The sequence below is a fragment of the Photinus pyralis genome, unplaced genomic scaffold (assembly GCF_008802855.1).
Source record: "Photinus pyralis isolate 1611_PpyrPB1 unplaced genomic scaffold, Ppyr1.3 Ppyr1.4_LG8, whole genome shotgun sequence".
Taxonomy (NCBI): domain Eukaryota; kingdom Metazoa; phylum Arthropoda; class Insecta; order Coleoptera; family Lampyridae; genus Photinus; species Photinus pyralis.
In genome coordinates, this window is record NW_022170819.1 from 4,533,980 (window position 1) to 4,550,096 (window position 16,117).

Below are 16,117 nucleotides of genomic sequence, written 5' to 3' on the forward strand. Positions count from 1 at the left end.
GGCTGAATACTGGCTGGTTCGCGACGGTTGGAGAGCGTACGTTTCTTTATGCTATTTTTATTTGGGTGTTCCGCCCTATTTGATTAATTGAAGATTTTCACAATATTTCTGTACAGAAGAAAGTTAACTGAAGTTTTTAGAGACGCTTTTAGTAAATGACTGTTGAAAGGATGTCTATGACAATTTCTAATATCTCAAAATGGTTCTGCGAAAACATTTAAACTCGATAGTAAATTTTTATGATTTCAAAGATCACTAAAGAAAGCAACTTAAAATCCTCTATAAAGATACTTTAAGAAGACTGCCTAAAGAATTCCTTCGTCACTCTATTAAATCCACAACAGATTCTCTCATGAAGATTTCAAATTTCCCATTGGTTCTCTCAAGATTTCCTTTAAATCGATACTTTTAACATTTTCTCGTAATGACTCTCTCCTTACATGGTAACGAAATCTTATCAAGATGCTAGATTTTCTAAGTGAACTGTAACTGTTTCTTTAATGATTCTCTTAAGATGGCCTTAAACTTATGAATTTTCGAAAGATTTTCTCAACATTCCTTCAAGATTATTGGTTCCCTAATGATATTTGACGGGGAATTGCCCAGTGAGGTTTAAATTTGAAATATTTTCAAAAATGGAAAATCGATTATCCTCTACTGCTTAGTGCCTTGTTTCAGTGTTTCAGGGATACTACCCCTACAACGGGCGTTTTGATTTTGATTAACATTGCACTTCTTCGCTTCTCCTTAATGTAACTTTTACTTTCTCACCGCCAAGAGATGAACTTCATTTTTAACGAGTTATTGTTAGAAGCATGTAATTATCGTTAATTGCGTCACAAGCACATAACGCCGTTGATTAGAATTATTGCACCAGTTGCACCACTGCCCGTCCTCATCATAAAAACAGTCTAAAGTGAACGTCTCCCAATCAGGATGTGCAAAAGGGAAACGGACTAATTAATAATCCTCGGCTACACGAAAAAGGATGCACTTGTAAATTGTTAATGTCGAAATTTGCATTTTACTGCACATGACCCGAAAAGCAACTGGAGCGACACGATGAGAATGCAAAAGTTCGTCTACACTTAACCTTTTCGGAAAAATTAAGACTTCTTCGACGCCCATTAAGCCGGCTTGTTTATCAGCCGCGAACAAAGTAATGGTTTAAAAGCATTTTATAATATCTGAAACGTGGCGAAAAGGTTGTAGAGGGAATGGTAAATTAACAGCGTTTTACTGTTATGACTATGAGCGTACTTGTTCAATACGCTAACATCAAAAATCAATTAACAGTCCCATTTCGTTACTTAATAATGTTTGGTTTTTAGATGATTTCGCCAATCTTTGTCTTTCGGTGCGTTAGTTGCAAAGTAAATAATTCTGACTGACGTTTTTTTATTACAACACTTATAGTTCGTGCAAAATGTGCATTTTAGGTGATATTTGGCATGCGTGAAGAGTACTTAAGCTTAAGCAATTTTCCCATGGGAACCCCTCTCAGTTTTAAAATTGGGATCATTTCAGAAGTGCGAAATTAATGCCACATTTTCCAAAATATGTTTTAAAATACCGCATAAATCTAAACGTTTCTGGTTATTATTGCAATGAAGTCTGTAACATGGCTGGGTTAAGTTAGCACCCCTAAATCGGTATCCCAATTTTTTACATCGCTAAAATTTTGAGCGTCTCTCGTTTACGATAAAATCAAAATTTTCTATTCGGGGCCCAACTTTTAATGCTGGAACACTATCATTCTCGTATCCACATGACACTAATACCATAGTTTTGTGCTGATTTGTGTCTGAGGTGTAACGGGTTTGTGCTCTTCTTTATTTAAGGTTTTCCTTGATTGTTTATTGCGTACGAGTGCGAAGGACCTAATACGACCTATTTGCAGCGTGTACTTCAACACCAAAGCCAGAAAATGAAGCGACAGACACACTAGAATAAATAATTAATTGACGAGTAATTGTGGAATGTTCCTGATACCTTCACTCTTTTTTTTTATTTGCGCATAATTCAAAAGGAAAATCGAAAAAAAGTAACGCCAAAAAATGCTGTCGTTTCATCTGATGGGGAGCCTATCTGGTGAATGGGAAATAAACGGGAAAAGAGAGTAATTCCGGTTTCTCGTCTAGAATCTACGGAACTAATGAACAGGTCTGGAATACGGTTCTGGATCTGATGAGTTCTGGTCGGTTAGTGAGATCTGGTGAGTTCCTGATGATCATCTTTTTAAGGGCAAGGAGAAGCACAAACAAGTGAGGAAGGGATTTAATTGAAAAGGATGATGACAGCAGGCGACAGCTAACGGAGGAATTTTACAACACATATTATAGGTTGGTTACAAATAACGTTACGTTACCAATTTTTCTTCGGGAGCGTATCGAAATTTGTTTTTCTTATATGCAAAAAGATCACTTGCACCTCTGTGCACATAACATAAAAGTCAACCCCCGTCCGTTTTTAAAATTGAGTGTAGTTTAATAAAAATTCTCTCTTAGTTGACACTGCCCCAGTGAAGTGGGTGTCTCTTTTGCAGGGCATAAAAATTTGTATTTCTATGATTAATTTATGCTTAAACGGATGACTGGCAACCCTGTCAACGTGAGCATAAAAATTCAACCTCTAGCAATCTTAAAATTAAGATTTGCTTAGCTTAGGTCCTAAAGCGTATATGTAAACAAGATAAATATTTTAAAAACTGTAATAGTTAACGTGTATCAAAAATCTCTTTGCCTTAAAAATTCATAAACACAACGAACAATACGGAAGACATTATCCTTCGACAGGTACAACACCTCTAGATACCCAAACTGAAATGATTTCAGAATACCGCCTTGAATAACGACAATTGCTTGCAAATTAACTGCCCGAACGTGACACATTGAAGCCGGTGCAACCGGCGTTTTAGTGTTTGGTGATTTTTATTATGTGTTGCGCGAGGTTACTACAACGTAAGGTAGTGAAAGTATGCCATTTATGAACGAACACTTTGCACAATACTTTGTTCATTCCAATTTCAAATACAAAACATCTACTTGCTCCCTATGGCGAGAGCGGCGTAAAATACCAATTCGGATTTTTTCATGTAATACTTTCGGCAATAATAATATTAAACAAAAGCATGTTTGCAGCTCCCTTCGTAAGTGGAATTGTGTAAAATGGTGGACAGAATTAATTCTCTTTCTGGCTTTTTAAGGAGAGATACGGTAGCCAGGAGTTTGTGGCTACTGTTGCTTTGTAGTTGTAAATACCACCGCAAAGCTTTTTTTCTAGAGGAATTAGAGTTGCATACTGTCCACTCCAGTTAAGACGAGTCATTGCAACAGGCTTTTGCAATAAAAGGGATTTAACCCTTTTCGAAATCAAAATTTTACATTCCGTTTGCTTCAATATTCAATAGGTGCTTCATTCTTCTACGGGTTTATTCGCAAATTAAAACACAAAATTATCACGATTACTCTTCTGAGCGGAAATAACTTTTTAGATAAAACTTAATTCTTTTTAAAGAAATCTAATTTCTTTGTGAGTTCATAAATCACCATAAAAAATACATGCAAGACAAAAGGGCTCGAACTGCATATAGGTTGCTCTCTTTAAGAATTTTCAAACCACAACTTTTAAACATCAATCAAGTTAAAATTATGACGATTTCTCTCGATTCAAACGTTTAATTTTACATAAATGACACGGCGCAAAAAAAAGTATCACATTTCCACCGCGGTTGACAAATTTATTCTTTGAATTTCCACCAGGTATACGATTTATTTGGAAAACCAACGTTCTTTACATGAGACATCAAAAACAGGGCTGACGGGGGTAGTAGAGCTGCTCATTTTGATCACTGCTAGATGGGGAACACTATGTTATTTATTTCTTGTCACTCACAATAGGGCTGATTTCTTCGAGTCTTCCTCTTTCCAAAGTTGAAACAACTTAGAATATTCTTCAAACAGTTCTGTATAAAGCGAGGAGGAAATCGAGATCGAGATATCCTGTGGACGCAGTACTAGTAATTCGCGAGATATCCGAAGATTTCCGCAGATATCAGTGGATCTTCGCGGATATCAGAAGAAATCAGATAGATGTACATAGATATTCAAAGATGTTCGAGGATATCCAGTCTTCGAAGGATATCCTCGTCAATATTTAAGTACAGCTAACATCTCCTGTATGGTATTGTTACTTGTTGGTTTTACTGGGTCGCTACGTAAATGTAGGTTGATATACAGGATGTAAAAATTAAGTATGCAAAAGAAGTATGGTGGAGGGTACTAAAACAAACATTTTTTTCAAATAAGCGGAAGGCCCAAAGTGCCTCTAAAAGCACCAAAATTTGCGTTTCTTGATCAATCCTTTCTTAACACATATTTATGAGGATACGCTCTTTCTGATTTTGAGAAAATTCTTACCCTCAGTTGTCGGATCTATGAGGGCGAGAAGAAATTCCGGACTCGAATAAAATTGCCTAAAAATTACTACCATTTCCTTTAATTTCTACAACATTTCTAATCTCCCCAAATTTATACAAAATTTCTCCAAATTAACGTGAAATAAGTAACGTTACCTTCTCAATAGAAACCTTTTATTCTCATAAAATTTCCTCTAAATTTCTTCAAAATTTCCTCACAATTCGTCAGAGTATCCTCTTATTTTCCCAAAATTTTCTAATATTCTAATTTCGTCCATTTCCTACACATTCCCACTATTTCCTCGAAATGTCCTATATGAGGGACAATAATTTCCCTTACGATCAACCCCTCGGGTAAATCCCCAAGTTTCAGGGTTTTGAGAAAAAAATTAATGAAAAAACGCAAATTTTGGGAGATTTTGGGACAAAGAAAAATGCTTGTTTTAGTCCCCTCCTCCACCCAATTTTTAGTGCACTTTCACTTTCAAAAGATACTGCACTTTTGCGCTCCTTATATCTGTCTGTCTGTCTAAGTCACAAGGGCCCCGGAACTACACTATTTACAGTATTTTGGTATTGGAGTCTTTCGATCAGAAATTAAAAATGATTTCATGTTTGTATTCTCGTATGAAATGTCCATAAGGGCTATTAAAATTGAAAAAACACATTTGAAAGTGCACTCTTCGCCTCTTGCTCACAAGCGGCGATTTTTTTACATACGGGGTGTCAATTTTAAAACCTGCAGTCGGCCATATTATCCAAACTTAAGAAGATATTGAAAATCAGTCAAAACCGTTTCGGGGGTATCGAGGGGGAACCAGAATGGCGTTATGAGTGACAACCCTCCACCCCCGTAACCCCCAGCCCCACTCTTCAAAAATCCTAAATGGCAACTCCATACTTGTGACACATCGTTAAAAAGCTACTGAAAAATGCTTTCCAATGATACTAATAAAGTCAATATTCATTAAGACAATTTTACAAACATTTAATAATTAACAAAAAAAATTTAATGTTGACATTGAGGGATTTATGGCAAATTGGACAAGAACTTCAACCTGAGCTGCTTCATTAAGCAATCTTGGTTGCTTTCTTTTTTTATTGATAGCAGATCCCGTTTCTTCGAATTTATCGACCAAGTCTTGAACATAGGCATGGCTTAATTTTTATTTTTTTTGTTAATTATTAAATTTTTGTTAAATTGTCTTAATGAATATTGACTTTATTGGTACCACTGGAAAGCATTTTTCAGTAGCTTTCGAATGATGTGTCACAAGTATGGGATTGCCATTTAGGATTTTTGAAGAGGGGGGCCTGGGGGGTTAAGGGAAGTGGGGGGTTGTCACTCATAACGTCATTCTGGTTCCCCCGCAATAACCCCGAAACGGTTTTGCGCGATTTTCAATATCTTCTTCAGTTTGAAAGTTTTAAGTTGACACCCCGTATATACTTGTTACACCTTATATAGTTAGCATATCGGACGATAGAGTATATGTATATAAAAAACAAATGTATTCTCATATTTTAAAAATTAAACAAAAAAGTCTATTTACATGCGCGAATGCTATAAGCACATTTTGCACATTTCTTGAACAATTTCTGAACTTTTTTATCCATAGGGATATTTGGAACTGATTTTTCGGTTCTTCATCTGCTTTTCCAAGAAATGTTGGCCATTTTAATAAATCTGCATAGTAACGTGTCATTTTACAACCAGGTGTCAAATTCTTGACAGAATAGCTTCCTAGCTGAAACCAAAAATTGCAAACATATGTTTTTTACGCATGCATTTTGTTTGCTTTTATTAGAGGGACCTACCATCCAAATTTCGTTAAAATTGCTCCATAAATAAGAAAGTTGGATGTTGCACATGCGCAACACTATTTTTTGCGCATGCATTTTGTTAGCTTTTATTAAAAGGACCTACCATCTAAATTTCGTTAAAATTGTTCCATAAATAAGAAAATTGCATTTCTGCGCATGCGCAACACGATTTTTGCGCATGAATTTTGTTTGCTTTTATTAAAGGGACTTACCATAGAAATTTCGTTTAAATTGCTTCAGAAACAAGATCGTTGCGTTTTGCACATATGCAACACAATTTTTTGACTTTGACAATTTTTTTCTCCGTTTTTTGATAATATAACCCGGCCCAATTTTTTGTAGGTTGTACACAGGAAAATAAGGTCTTCCAAATAATAGAATAAAAATTTTAGGTTGCTATTTGAAAAAAAAAGTTCGATGCCGTTACGGCGCTCCAAAATTTTTTTCAAAAATCCGGCCCGTTATTTTTCTGTTCGGTATGCCTAAAACATATATACAAAATTTCAACAAAATCCGTCGAGCCGTTTTCTCAGAAAATTGCCAACAAACGTACGTACGTACGTACGTACGTACGTACGTACATACAGACGGAAAAAAATTTTATTCTTTAAAAGTTGCTTAAAATGGTCTAAAACGTCGACATTTGATGAAATTTTGAATTGTTCAAAAAACGGCTATCGCAATAGCTACCTAGCACATGCTAGGAAGCTAAAAGAAATGCCCCAATTAGGGTCGCATTGAAAAAACGCATGAAATAGAGGGTATTTTCACCCCAAGTTCTACATTACATTAGTGTTTTTACTTTATTGTGTACAATTTGAAAAAAACACATCTGAAATTGATTTTTAGCTTCCTAGCTTGTGCTAGGTAGCTATTGCGATAGCCGTTTTTTGAACATTTCTAAATTTCATCAAATGTCGACGTTTTAGACCATTTTAAGCAACTTTTAAAGAATAAAATTTTTTTCCGTCTGTATGTACGTACGTACGTACGTACGTACGTACGTACGTTTGTTGGCAATTTTCTGAGAAAACGGCTCGACGGATTTTGTTGAAATTTTGTATATATGTTTTAGGCATACCGAACAGAAAAATAACGGGCCGGATTTTTTGAAAAAAAATGTTGGAGCGCCGTAACGGCATCGAACTTTTTTTTTCAAATAGCAACCTAAAATTTTTATTCTATTATTTGGAAGACCTTATTTTCCTGTGTACAACCTACCAAAAATTGGGCCGGGTTATATTATCAAAAAACGGAGAAAAAAATTGTCAAAGTCAAAAAATTGTGTTGCATATGTGCAAAACGCAACGATCTTGTTTTGAAGCAATTTAAACGAAATTTCTATGGTAAGTCCCTTTAATAAAAGCAAACAAAATTCATGCGCAAAAATCGTGTTGCGCATGCGCAGAAATGCAATTTTCTTATTTATGGACAATTAAAACGAAATTTGGATGGTAGGTCGTCCTAATAAAAGAAAACAAAATGCATGCGCAAAAAATCGAGTTGCGCATGTGCAACATCCAACTTTCTTATTTATGGAGCAATTTTAACGAAAATTGGATGGTAGATCCTTCTAATAAAAGCAAACAAAATGCATGCGCAAAAATCGTGTTGCGCATGCGCTTTCAGCTAGGAAGCTATTCTGTCAAGAATTTGACACTTGGTTTTATAATAAAAAATATAGGAAAAACATAGAATCAAAATTATAATCGAATTTTATCCTTTTCTCATACGAAACGGTTTTCGAGTTCTAGCACGAAGTTGTACTTGTCCAATTTAAACATATAACTATTTTTGCACCGTCGTTTTTCCAAAAACCCTGAGCTCACTGACATTAAAATAATACTTATCCCCTTTGAGGATATATAACCGTAGAGTGAAATCTGATTTCGTTATTCAACGCTATAACTCAAAAACCCTGTGGGCAAAAAAGTTTTAAAAAAACTGAATTTAATGCTAAATTTGAGTATCTAAGTACTTAAACAACTTCATGTGATATTTTCAAAAATAAATTAAATATCTTTTGCAACAACGAAATTTTTTTGAAATCACGTGGTTGTCAGATTGCTATTTCAGATAGGTCAAAATGGCAAAGCGAAGTTTCCAATATCAGTATCGGAATTTCGTAATTAGAACACCCTGTATATCTTGTTTGCAGTCATGAGAATGATGGAAAGGGTTTAGGATCTCCCTCCTGCCCACGAGACAATATGGTTTCCCGTTTTCGAAACGAATTTGATGACAGAGTTTTTACACTGCCAGCGTAACCTGAAAGAGATTGTTCTTCCGTTAAGATACATTGGTTTCTTTGCGCACCACACAAGATTTGAATTATTGGTTTGATATTCTGGGGGAAGACGTTATGGGGACGTCGACGAATACGGAGAACCTGCAACTCGATCTCCGGTCTATTTTAGTATGAATCAACCAAAAATTGTCAATGAATATTTGTGAGCCAGTTCATATCACCGATCGATATTTCCAGTCTTCCATGGGGTCCTCAGATGAAATTCGAAGATGTGCCATTATCTTCAGGAAGATTCGACGATATCCGTACCTATATGTCCAAGGAATATCCATGGAAATCCAAGAATATCCATTAAAATCTGAGAATGAACAAGCCTACCCCATGAATTTCATAGGATATCCACGGATATACTTCTACTAAATGGATGATGGTGTACGAAATTCTATCTGAGATTTCCCCCTTGGTATAAAGTGTCTGATGTCCCATCAAAGGCACTGATATTATACCTAATGAATGAAAATTTTGCACTAATCTTAAAATGGAAAACGTGATGCGTTTTTTTAACCTTCATTTTTTATTTCTGATCCACAAAGTACATTAAAAATAAAAAGACCCGTGTGTCCTCAATTTTTATTTGCGAGTAAAATAAACCCAAAATAAATTATTGAAAAGCTGTGTTTTTAGTCCGAATTTGAAACGCTTTAGACTAAATACGTCACAAACCTACAACCAATCACGTAGAAGTGAGCTGGCAACCTTACGCGAGGGTCTGACGTTTGTCACATTTGACGTTTTGAGAGGGATGTTTAACCACAGCCGTCTATAATTACAAGCCATGCTGAGAAGTTTGGCAACGTTGTCCGAAAGTCAATCGGTGGGCCGATTGAAGGTGGATTGAAGTTTTAATGGAGTCTTGTTGCTCTTGAAAAATGCAATTTTTCCTCTTTCCTGTGTTTCACCTTGGTGGTTTTAATACAGAAGAAAGATACTTAGGCAGCTTACAATTGTACATATATTTTATTTATTTACAAACATGGATAATAACATTTTTATTTGACTTTAAAATTTGGAACGCTGTAAATTGGTAACTGCATCATAATGTATTTTCCATCGAGATCTCCGAAATTGGTGAACTTCTGTCGAAGGAGGTCGAGGTGAAGCACACGCTTGAGCACTTAATTTCGGCAAAAGGACAGTAAATCGCTCTGCATAAGCGAGGTTTTATCAACGACCAGGCGAGATTCGGAATGGCAGATTTTAAGCCAGTCGCTACTCCAGTGGGTCTAGGTATCAAGATATTAAAGAAGGGAGCCCCGTAGACTTCAAATTCCCATACCTTGGACTCCTGGGAATGTCGGAAGGTTCCTTCAGAAAATCGACTTGACATGTCCGTGCTAGAATATCTGAAATACAAACTAATAAAATAATAATTGTATTTTTTCACGATAAACACTTACCGTACTTACGTACCACGTAGTGTGTAGGTCATATTTGAGCTTGTTACAGGTACTTTGGACAAATACAAGTGCTTGTAAAGGGTCCAGTTAGGAGTAGCCTGCTTTAGAGGTTATGACAACAAATCGATATATTTCGTTTAGCAACTTACCTGAATAATAATTTCTGTTCATTCTGTATGGAGTAACACAAATTGTGGCAATCTCACCCTGTTAAAACAGGTAAATAGGAATATTACATCCAAAACACATATAAAATACACCTGAAATCTGCCAAGTTGAATTAGAAAATCGGCCTACCATGCAGTGTTGCCATAATTCTCAGCACGGCTTGTAATTATAGACGGTTGTGGTTTAACTGAATCTAGCACGAAAGTGACAAGTGCCTGTGACAGATGACGCAAGTTATAAATGCCATTCTCCTGCAATATTGCCAAGTCGTTGTGTCATCTGAATGGTTCTAGGAGCTGATTGGTCGGGCTTATTACGTCACAGAGCCCGCCACAATCATATCGTTTTGAATAAACCTTTAAAACCGCACATGTTCATTATTTTTTTGCTAATCAACCTCTATTTTTAAATAAATTTTACTGTCCAAAAAAATGTTTTATGGTTTCAGGTACACGCTTATTAAATTAGAACTGCGGAATTCAACTATATACTGTAAACCCCCATTGTCGTAAGGGGCACATTAAAAAACGTCTAATGTGGAATTTTGGAGGAGACTGCCTATAAAGGACTTTTGATCTTTGTCGCTGGAAAGGTATTTTCTGCAGTTTCGTGTAAAGACTAGATGGCCCTTCAAAGACACTAACACTTTTTCGTATTTACCCAGGTAATTTCGACAATATGCAGGAAAATCATTTTTGTTGGAACGTTACTGACCTAATTACAGGTCAGCTTCATTTCGCACTGTTTACATCGATCATATGGTATCCCTTGTTTAGATATACCTGCTAATTAGTAATTACGGTGCAAAGTGATTACCGTTGTTTAACTTGGCAATTAGTATCCCAAGAACAAGATATTCCATAAATTAAGCGCTAACTGTAACCGGTGTTAACACGTAAAAAGTATTGAAAAGAAGATTTAAATAAAGCTAGCACACTTAACAGTACCTCGTATCGCAATGTGGTATTATATTTAAATTAGAAATAGTAATTTGCGTGATTGCATACTCTTCATTATAGCAGTTTGTCGAGAAAAGCTGCCGTTCCTCGAAGGGAACCTTTGACTCCGGCGATTTACAGCTCGTTAACTATCCATGTCATTATCGCAATTTTAGCTATTACCAGGTGTCGACAAAATGAAATCATTTTTGCTAATCTCGAATTCTCTTTGTTGCAGACGGCGCGGCGAATGGTAGACCATGGATGAATGGTCATCCACATAAACCAGATGACAGGCACTCGACTCTGTCAAGGTTAGTTCGCTTACATCTTTTTTATTGACATATATCGGCCATTACGCAACTATTTACTTCCAATATAAGTCACTGCTAACCGCAGTTGAATGACTCATTAAATTAAATATTTATTGCATGTTACCGAGAATTGCGTTATAGAGATTGCATACTATGAAGTTCAAGTGCTGGATCTTTATATCTCTTGTCATTTTCTGCTTGTTTGTCCCGATGCCGACGGCTATAACTCAAAGTTACTTGTTTTAATTCATTAGCCATGCACCCTGGCGAACCGGCAGAAATACTGGAGCATCCGGCGAAGAAAAATTCTGGCGGAATTCCGGTGCACACGTTACCCCCTCAAGATAATTATTTTAGCTCAATTTCTGTAGTAATATCCCTTTGCCATTTTGATGATTGATTTCGCTACTTATTCTCAGAATGGCCTTTAATGTTAACATAAACGACAAAAAAAAATGGTACCTACGGCCCTCGTGCTTCCGATTGACAATGGAAATAAGTACCTTTCCTCCGACGGCTAATTTTTCTTCGGTAAAATTTCGGCAGGTGCCAAACATTGGAAAACGCAATTGTGCTCCTGGTGGATCCTGGCATTTGAAGATTACAAACAAACCACAATTTTGACTATTGTAACTGTCTGGGGTTAATTAGTTTGACCAACATGGGGAAGTATTTCTTTAACTTAGTATGAATTAGGGAACAATTTCAATTCGTGATTAACTTAATTGCTAATACGATAATGAAGATGATTTTTTACGATTAAAACAAGGTTCAATCCCTTCTTACGATTCAAGGCAGTCAAATTTCACGCCTAAATTATATTGAGCATACTGAAAACGTCCTCTTTTATTTCCCTGACATGCTTACACGATGACTTTTGTTATATGGACCACATTAGTGGTCGCCTCGGTAGTTACCACGCGAATGCCCTCAAAATCTCTTAGGAAAACCCACCTTCGCGATTTTTAATGCCTACAATGATGACGGGTTGGTCTTATTTAAATGTAAATTTGCTGGTTTCAAACCCGCCTTACCAATAAACTCAAAGTTAAGATTGTAAATCACCTCTCCAGTCTTTTCAAAAAAACACAACCTTGATGTTTTCTTAACCTATTTTTATCGTTAAGCCAAGTTACCACTGTAACCTAACAATATTCATCAAAAAGGTACAATTTCGAAGCCCCATGGAACTATTTCCTTCCTAAAGTGTTTAAGGAATAAACCCCCCACGACAAAAAAAAACACGTGTAAAGACTTATAAGTATATTGCCCTTCAATTAAGCAATTGCTTTCCAAAATTTTAACCAAAACCACTATCCATCTGGGTAAATATGTCCGAACCTCTAAATTATCTATGATGCTCCATACTGAAAATTTACTCTAATACCCAAATACCCCCTTGATCACTCCCAAAACTTCAAAGAATTATTTAACAAATTTTTAATTAACACCTGACACAATCCTGGACACGAATGGCAAATTTATTATGGGAACTCTTGTCTAGGTCGTAATTTGAGCTCGATTAAAACATCATTTACAGAAAATTTATTTGAAGCCGAAATAAAAAAGGCACTTAGGGCCAGATGACCACGCACATGAAATCGATTGAAACAAGAAAATTCTGATTACCTTAAAGTTAATAATCTTTAATATCCGGACAATTGCAATTCACTTTAAATGACCCAAAAAGAACACAAAACCCAATTGAATTTGCTTCTGAACCCCTACTTCTTTCTTGATTTAAACGACACTGACTTTAATGTTGTAATAGTAGCCTTTTTTGGTGGTAGAAAACTTCAGAAGTAACTTGAAGACCTTTTTGAAACGACTACGACTACGACCAACGAGAATAACTGTCTTTTCCAAAAACCTCCGGTTACTGCAAATTGTAGCAAAATGGACAACTAATTTTATTTATTTTATTTTGCATTTATTTTTGAGTGAGCGGGGTTTCAGCCAAGGCTGCTCTACCAACCCAACCCACTATACATTTAAAAATATCTATGCCTGAACCCGGATTCGAACCAGTGACCCTTAGCACCACAGTTCAGCTTTAACTGAACTGCGCCACATGGGCCGTCATTTACTGGGGGTGTTCCACACCCCTCAGACCCCCCGGTACTACATTGTCAGCGTTAGCACTTCTATAAAAATGTTACAGAAAAGACTATCAAACTTGGCACAACGATCCTGTGGAGCATGGGATACTCGTCTAAAAAAGAGGGTCCGATGGTCCTTCTGGAAAGAAGTCCCCCTCACGGATTAGAATTTTAAATTAAAATGTATCACCGAGTCTGGGGCAATACCCCTCAGCATACGAGGTAAAAGACGCCAAGAGTATTCGCTGGAAATGATTTTCAAGCTTCTAGGTTTGCCGCTAGAGGGCGCACGATTCATAGTTAAGTACAAAAATGATTTTTTACTAAAATATGCCCCGCAAACATGCATAAAAATACATCTATCACAATTTTGCATAATTTTAATGCAGCACATATTGCTCTAGCTCATACAATATGAGGGGAGGGGAAAAGGAACATCTATTGAGAAGAAGAATTGTAAGTCGCGTAATCGTACGTGATATTTTATTGCGAAAGTTGAAGTTAACATACAAATTTCAAACGAAAACTGTGCCGCCATTTAAGCGAAATTAATGTAGTGGGTGCATTTTAAATTCATTGTGAGTTGTCATTATGAGCGAAACAAAACCAATAATAAGTTGCGTATTTATAGAAAAAGGGAACGAGTACAGCACGTTTCATTGTGCTATATAAGTAGTGGCCAGTTACGATAAAGATTCTGAATAAAACGGTAACCGGTAAAAAGTTTAAAGACTATTAATTCGCGCTTTTGCTGGCTGTTAAGTTATAAGGGTAATTTGGACATTTCCCTACTAAGGAACATTGGTATATTATTCCAGTGAGTTACCGTCTTTAGAGATTCATTTTCAAGGAGTAACTAAATTTACCTGGCGATACAATAGGTCTGATTATATTTCACAGTATTTTAAATCACGATGTCCCATAAACATTGAAAAAATCAAGGCGTAGCGTACGAAACAAAGGCCCAATTCCAGTATCGTTTTCAAATTATTTGTCAAATGTAAATTTCTGTCAGCTTCACCAAAATGCTTTCGACGTACCTACCAAATTTTTTGTCGCTGTCGTACACAGAAATGTTCCTGTTCGTGATCTCGTGGGCCTTCACGACGGCAACCGGAATCACCGCGTTCCTGATGTTCTCCTCCAGGACCTTCAATCGACTGAAAAACGACGCGAGGCCGTCGCCGATTGCGCCCGATGGAAACGAGACGAATTTCACTAGGGACCTCGAAAATCACCTGGAAGGCTTAGAGCGGAGACTCCTGAAGAAGGCGGCCGAATTGAAGAGGCCCGGAACGGCGGGCGCAACCACCGAAAATTTGGAAATGCTCGCCGTCGCTCAGGCGAAAGTGCAAAAGTACTACACGCAATTAAAGCAGGAGATTAAGAATTCAGAGGACGAGTTCGGGATGATCCAAGCGAAGATTGAACGGTACACGAAGCGAAGGGTCGAGCTTGAGCGCGAGGAGTACTACACCACTCTTTTGCGCGACGTACCTAAAGTTCCAGTTCCAATGGACAAATCGCTTTCGGATCAATCACTAGAAGGGGACGCAGTACCGAAATCTGCCGGCGGCGAAACGAGGAGATCCCTAATGCTGAGCGGTAGAAGCTCGTTCCAGTACACCAGGCCGAACAAGAAGGAAACCCCGAATAAAGGACCAAGCGCCCCTCACTCTCTGCCGAAGCTCGACTCGGTAAAGCAGCTGAAGGACCGATTCTCTGGGCCCATCAACCTGTGCTGCTGCGGATCAATTTCGTGCGCTCGCAATTGCGTCCCTTCGAAACGTTTGAAAATGGACATGCAGTCGCAGCAACAGCTTATTCAGAACATCGCGCCGCATTGCACTGAGAGTGTTGGTAAGACCATCGGCGGACTGAGAGGGACCGCTGCGTTGTGCTCGGAAGGAAAGGCGTGAAGGAACTGTGTTTTTTATTTCTTTGTAATCTGATTGTTTCTTATCAAATACAAAACGTACATGAGCTATTCTTTCTTTTTCTTAGAGGTTTACTTTCTTCGTATGCCCTGACCAAAAGCTGATGGATTTTCTTTTATTTTCAGATACTGCACCTCGGAGCGGCCAACGTCGCAAATCAGTTACAATGGTATCAAGCGGAGTTGTCGCGAAAGGGGAGTTCTGTTTGAGGATCCAGATTTCCCCGCCAGTCCTCGCTCGCTGTACCAACAGAAAAAACCGCCATTTAACTCGATCGTGTGGATGAGGCCACATGTAAGTGGATTATTTTAGCAGTTTCTCTTTGATAAATCGCTTGATTCTCCTGACCACAGGGTAGTGATTGCTTCTCATTAAGATACATGCTTTTGCGATACCTCATTTTGCGGTTAGCTATCTCTGTGACGTATTACGGTCTGTAGCTTCACATGCATGTCGTCAATTTCTTAGAGGTGCCCCCTTTGCGTTAAAAAAACCGGCTTTATGGTTCAGTGGTAGAGCGTTAGGCTATAAATCCGGAGGTCGGGTGTTACCTTAGACCAGTTTCGAGCATTCTGCCGGCTACTCCAAATTAGGTTTTCCTGCAGTTTTCCTAATTCGTAAGGTAAATACCGGAGTGTAGTATAGAACAACTTAAGACCTTCTGCAGAGGCACCTCTGAAAAGCATTATGCGGGCCACTCTGTAATTGGGCGCAA

General features: G+C 37.5%; 1 protein-coding gene across 1 annotated transcript in view; it reads left to right on the forward strand.

Annotated features, from left to right (window-relative positions):
* LOC116178320 (nuclear fragile X mental retardation-interacting protein 2-like) overlaps positions 1 to 15,714 on the forward strand; it is a 57,056-nt gene extending 41,342 nt beyond the window's left edge. The window contains exons 2-3 of the mRNA XM_031497784.1: positions 11,291 to 11,366; positions 15,528 to 15,714. Coding sequence (XP_031353644.1) covers positions 11,291 to 11,366; positions 15,528 to 15,714 — 263 coding nt within the window. The remainder of the gene's footprint in view (positions 1 to 11,290; positions 11,367 to 15,527) is intronic.
* Positions 15,715 to 16,117: the final 403 nt, after the last annotated feature.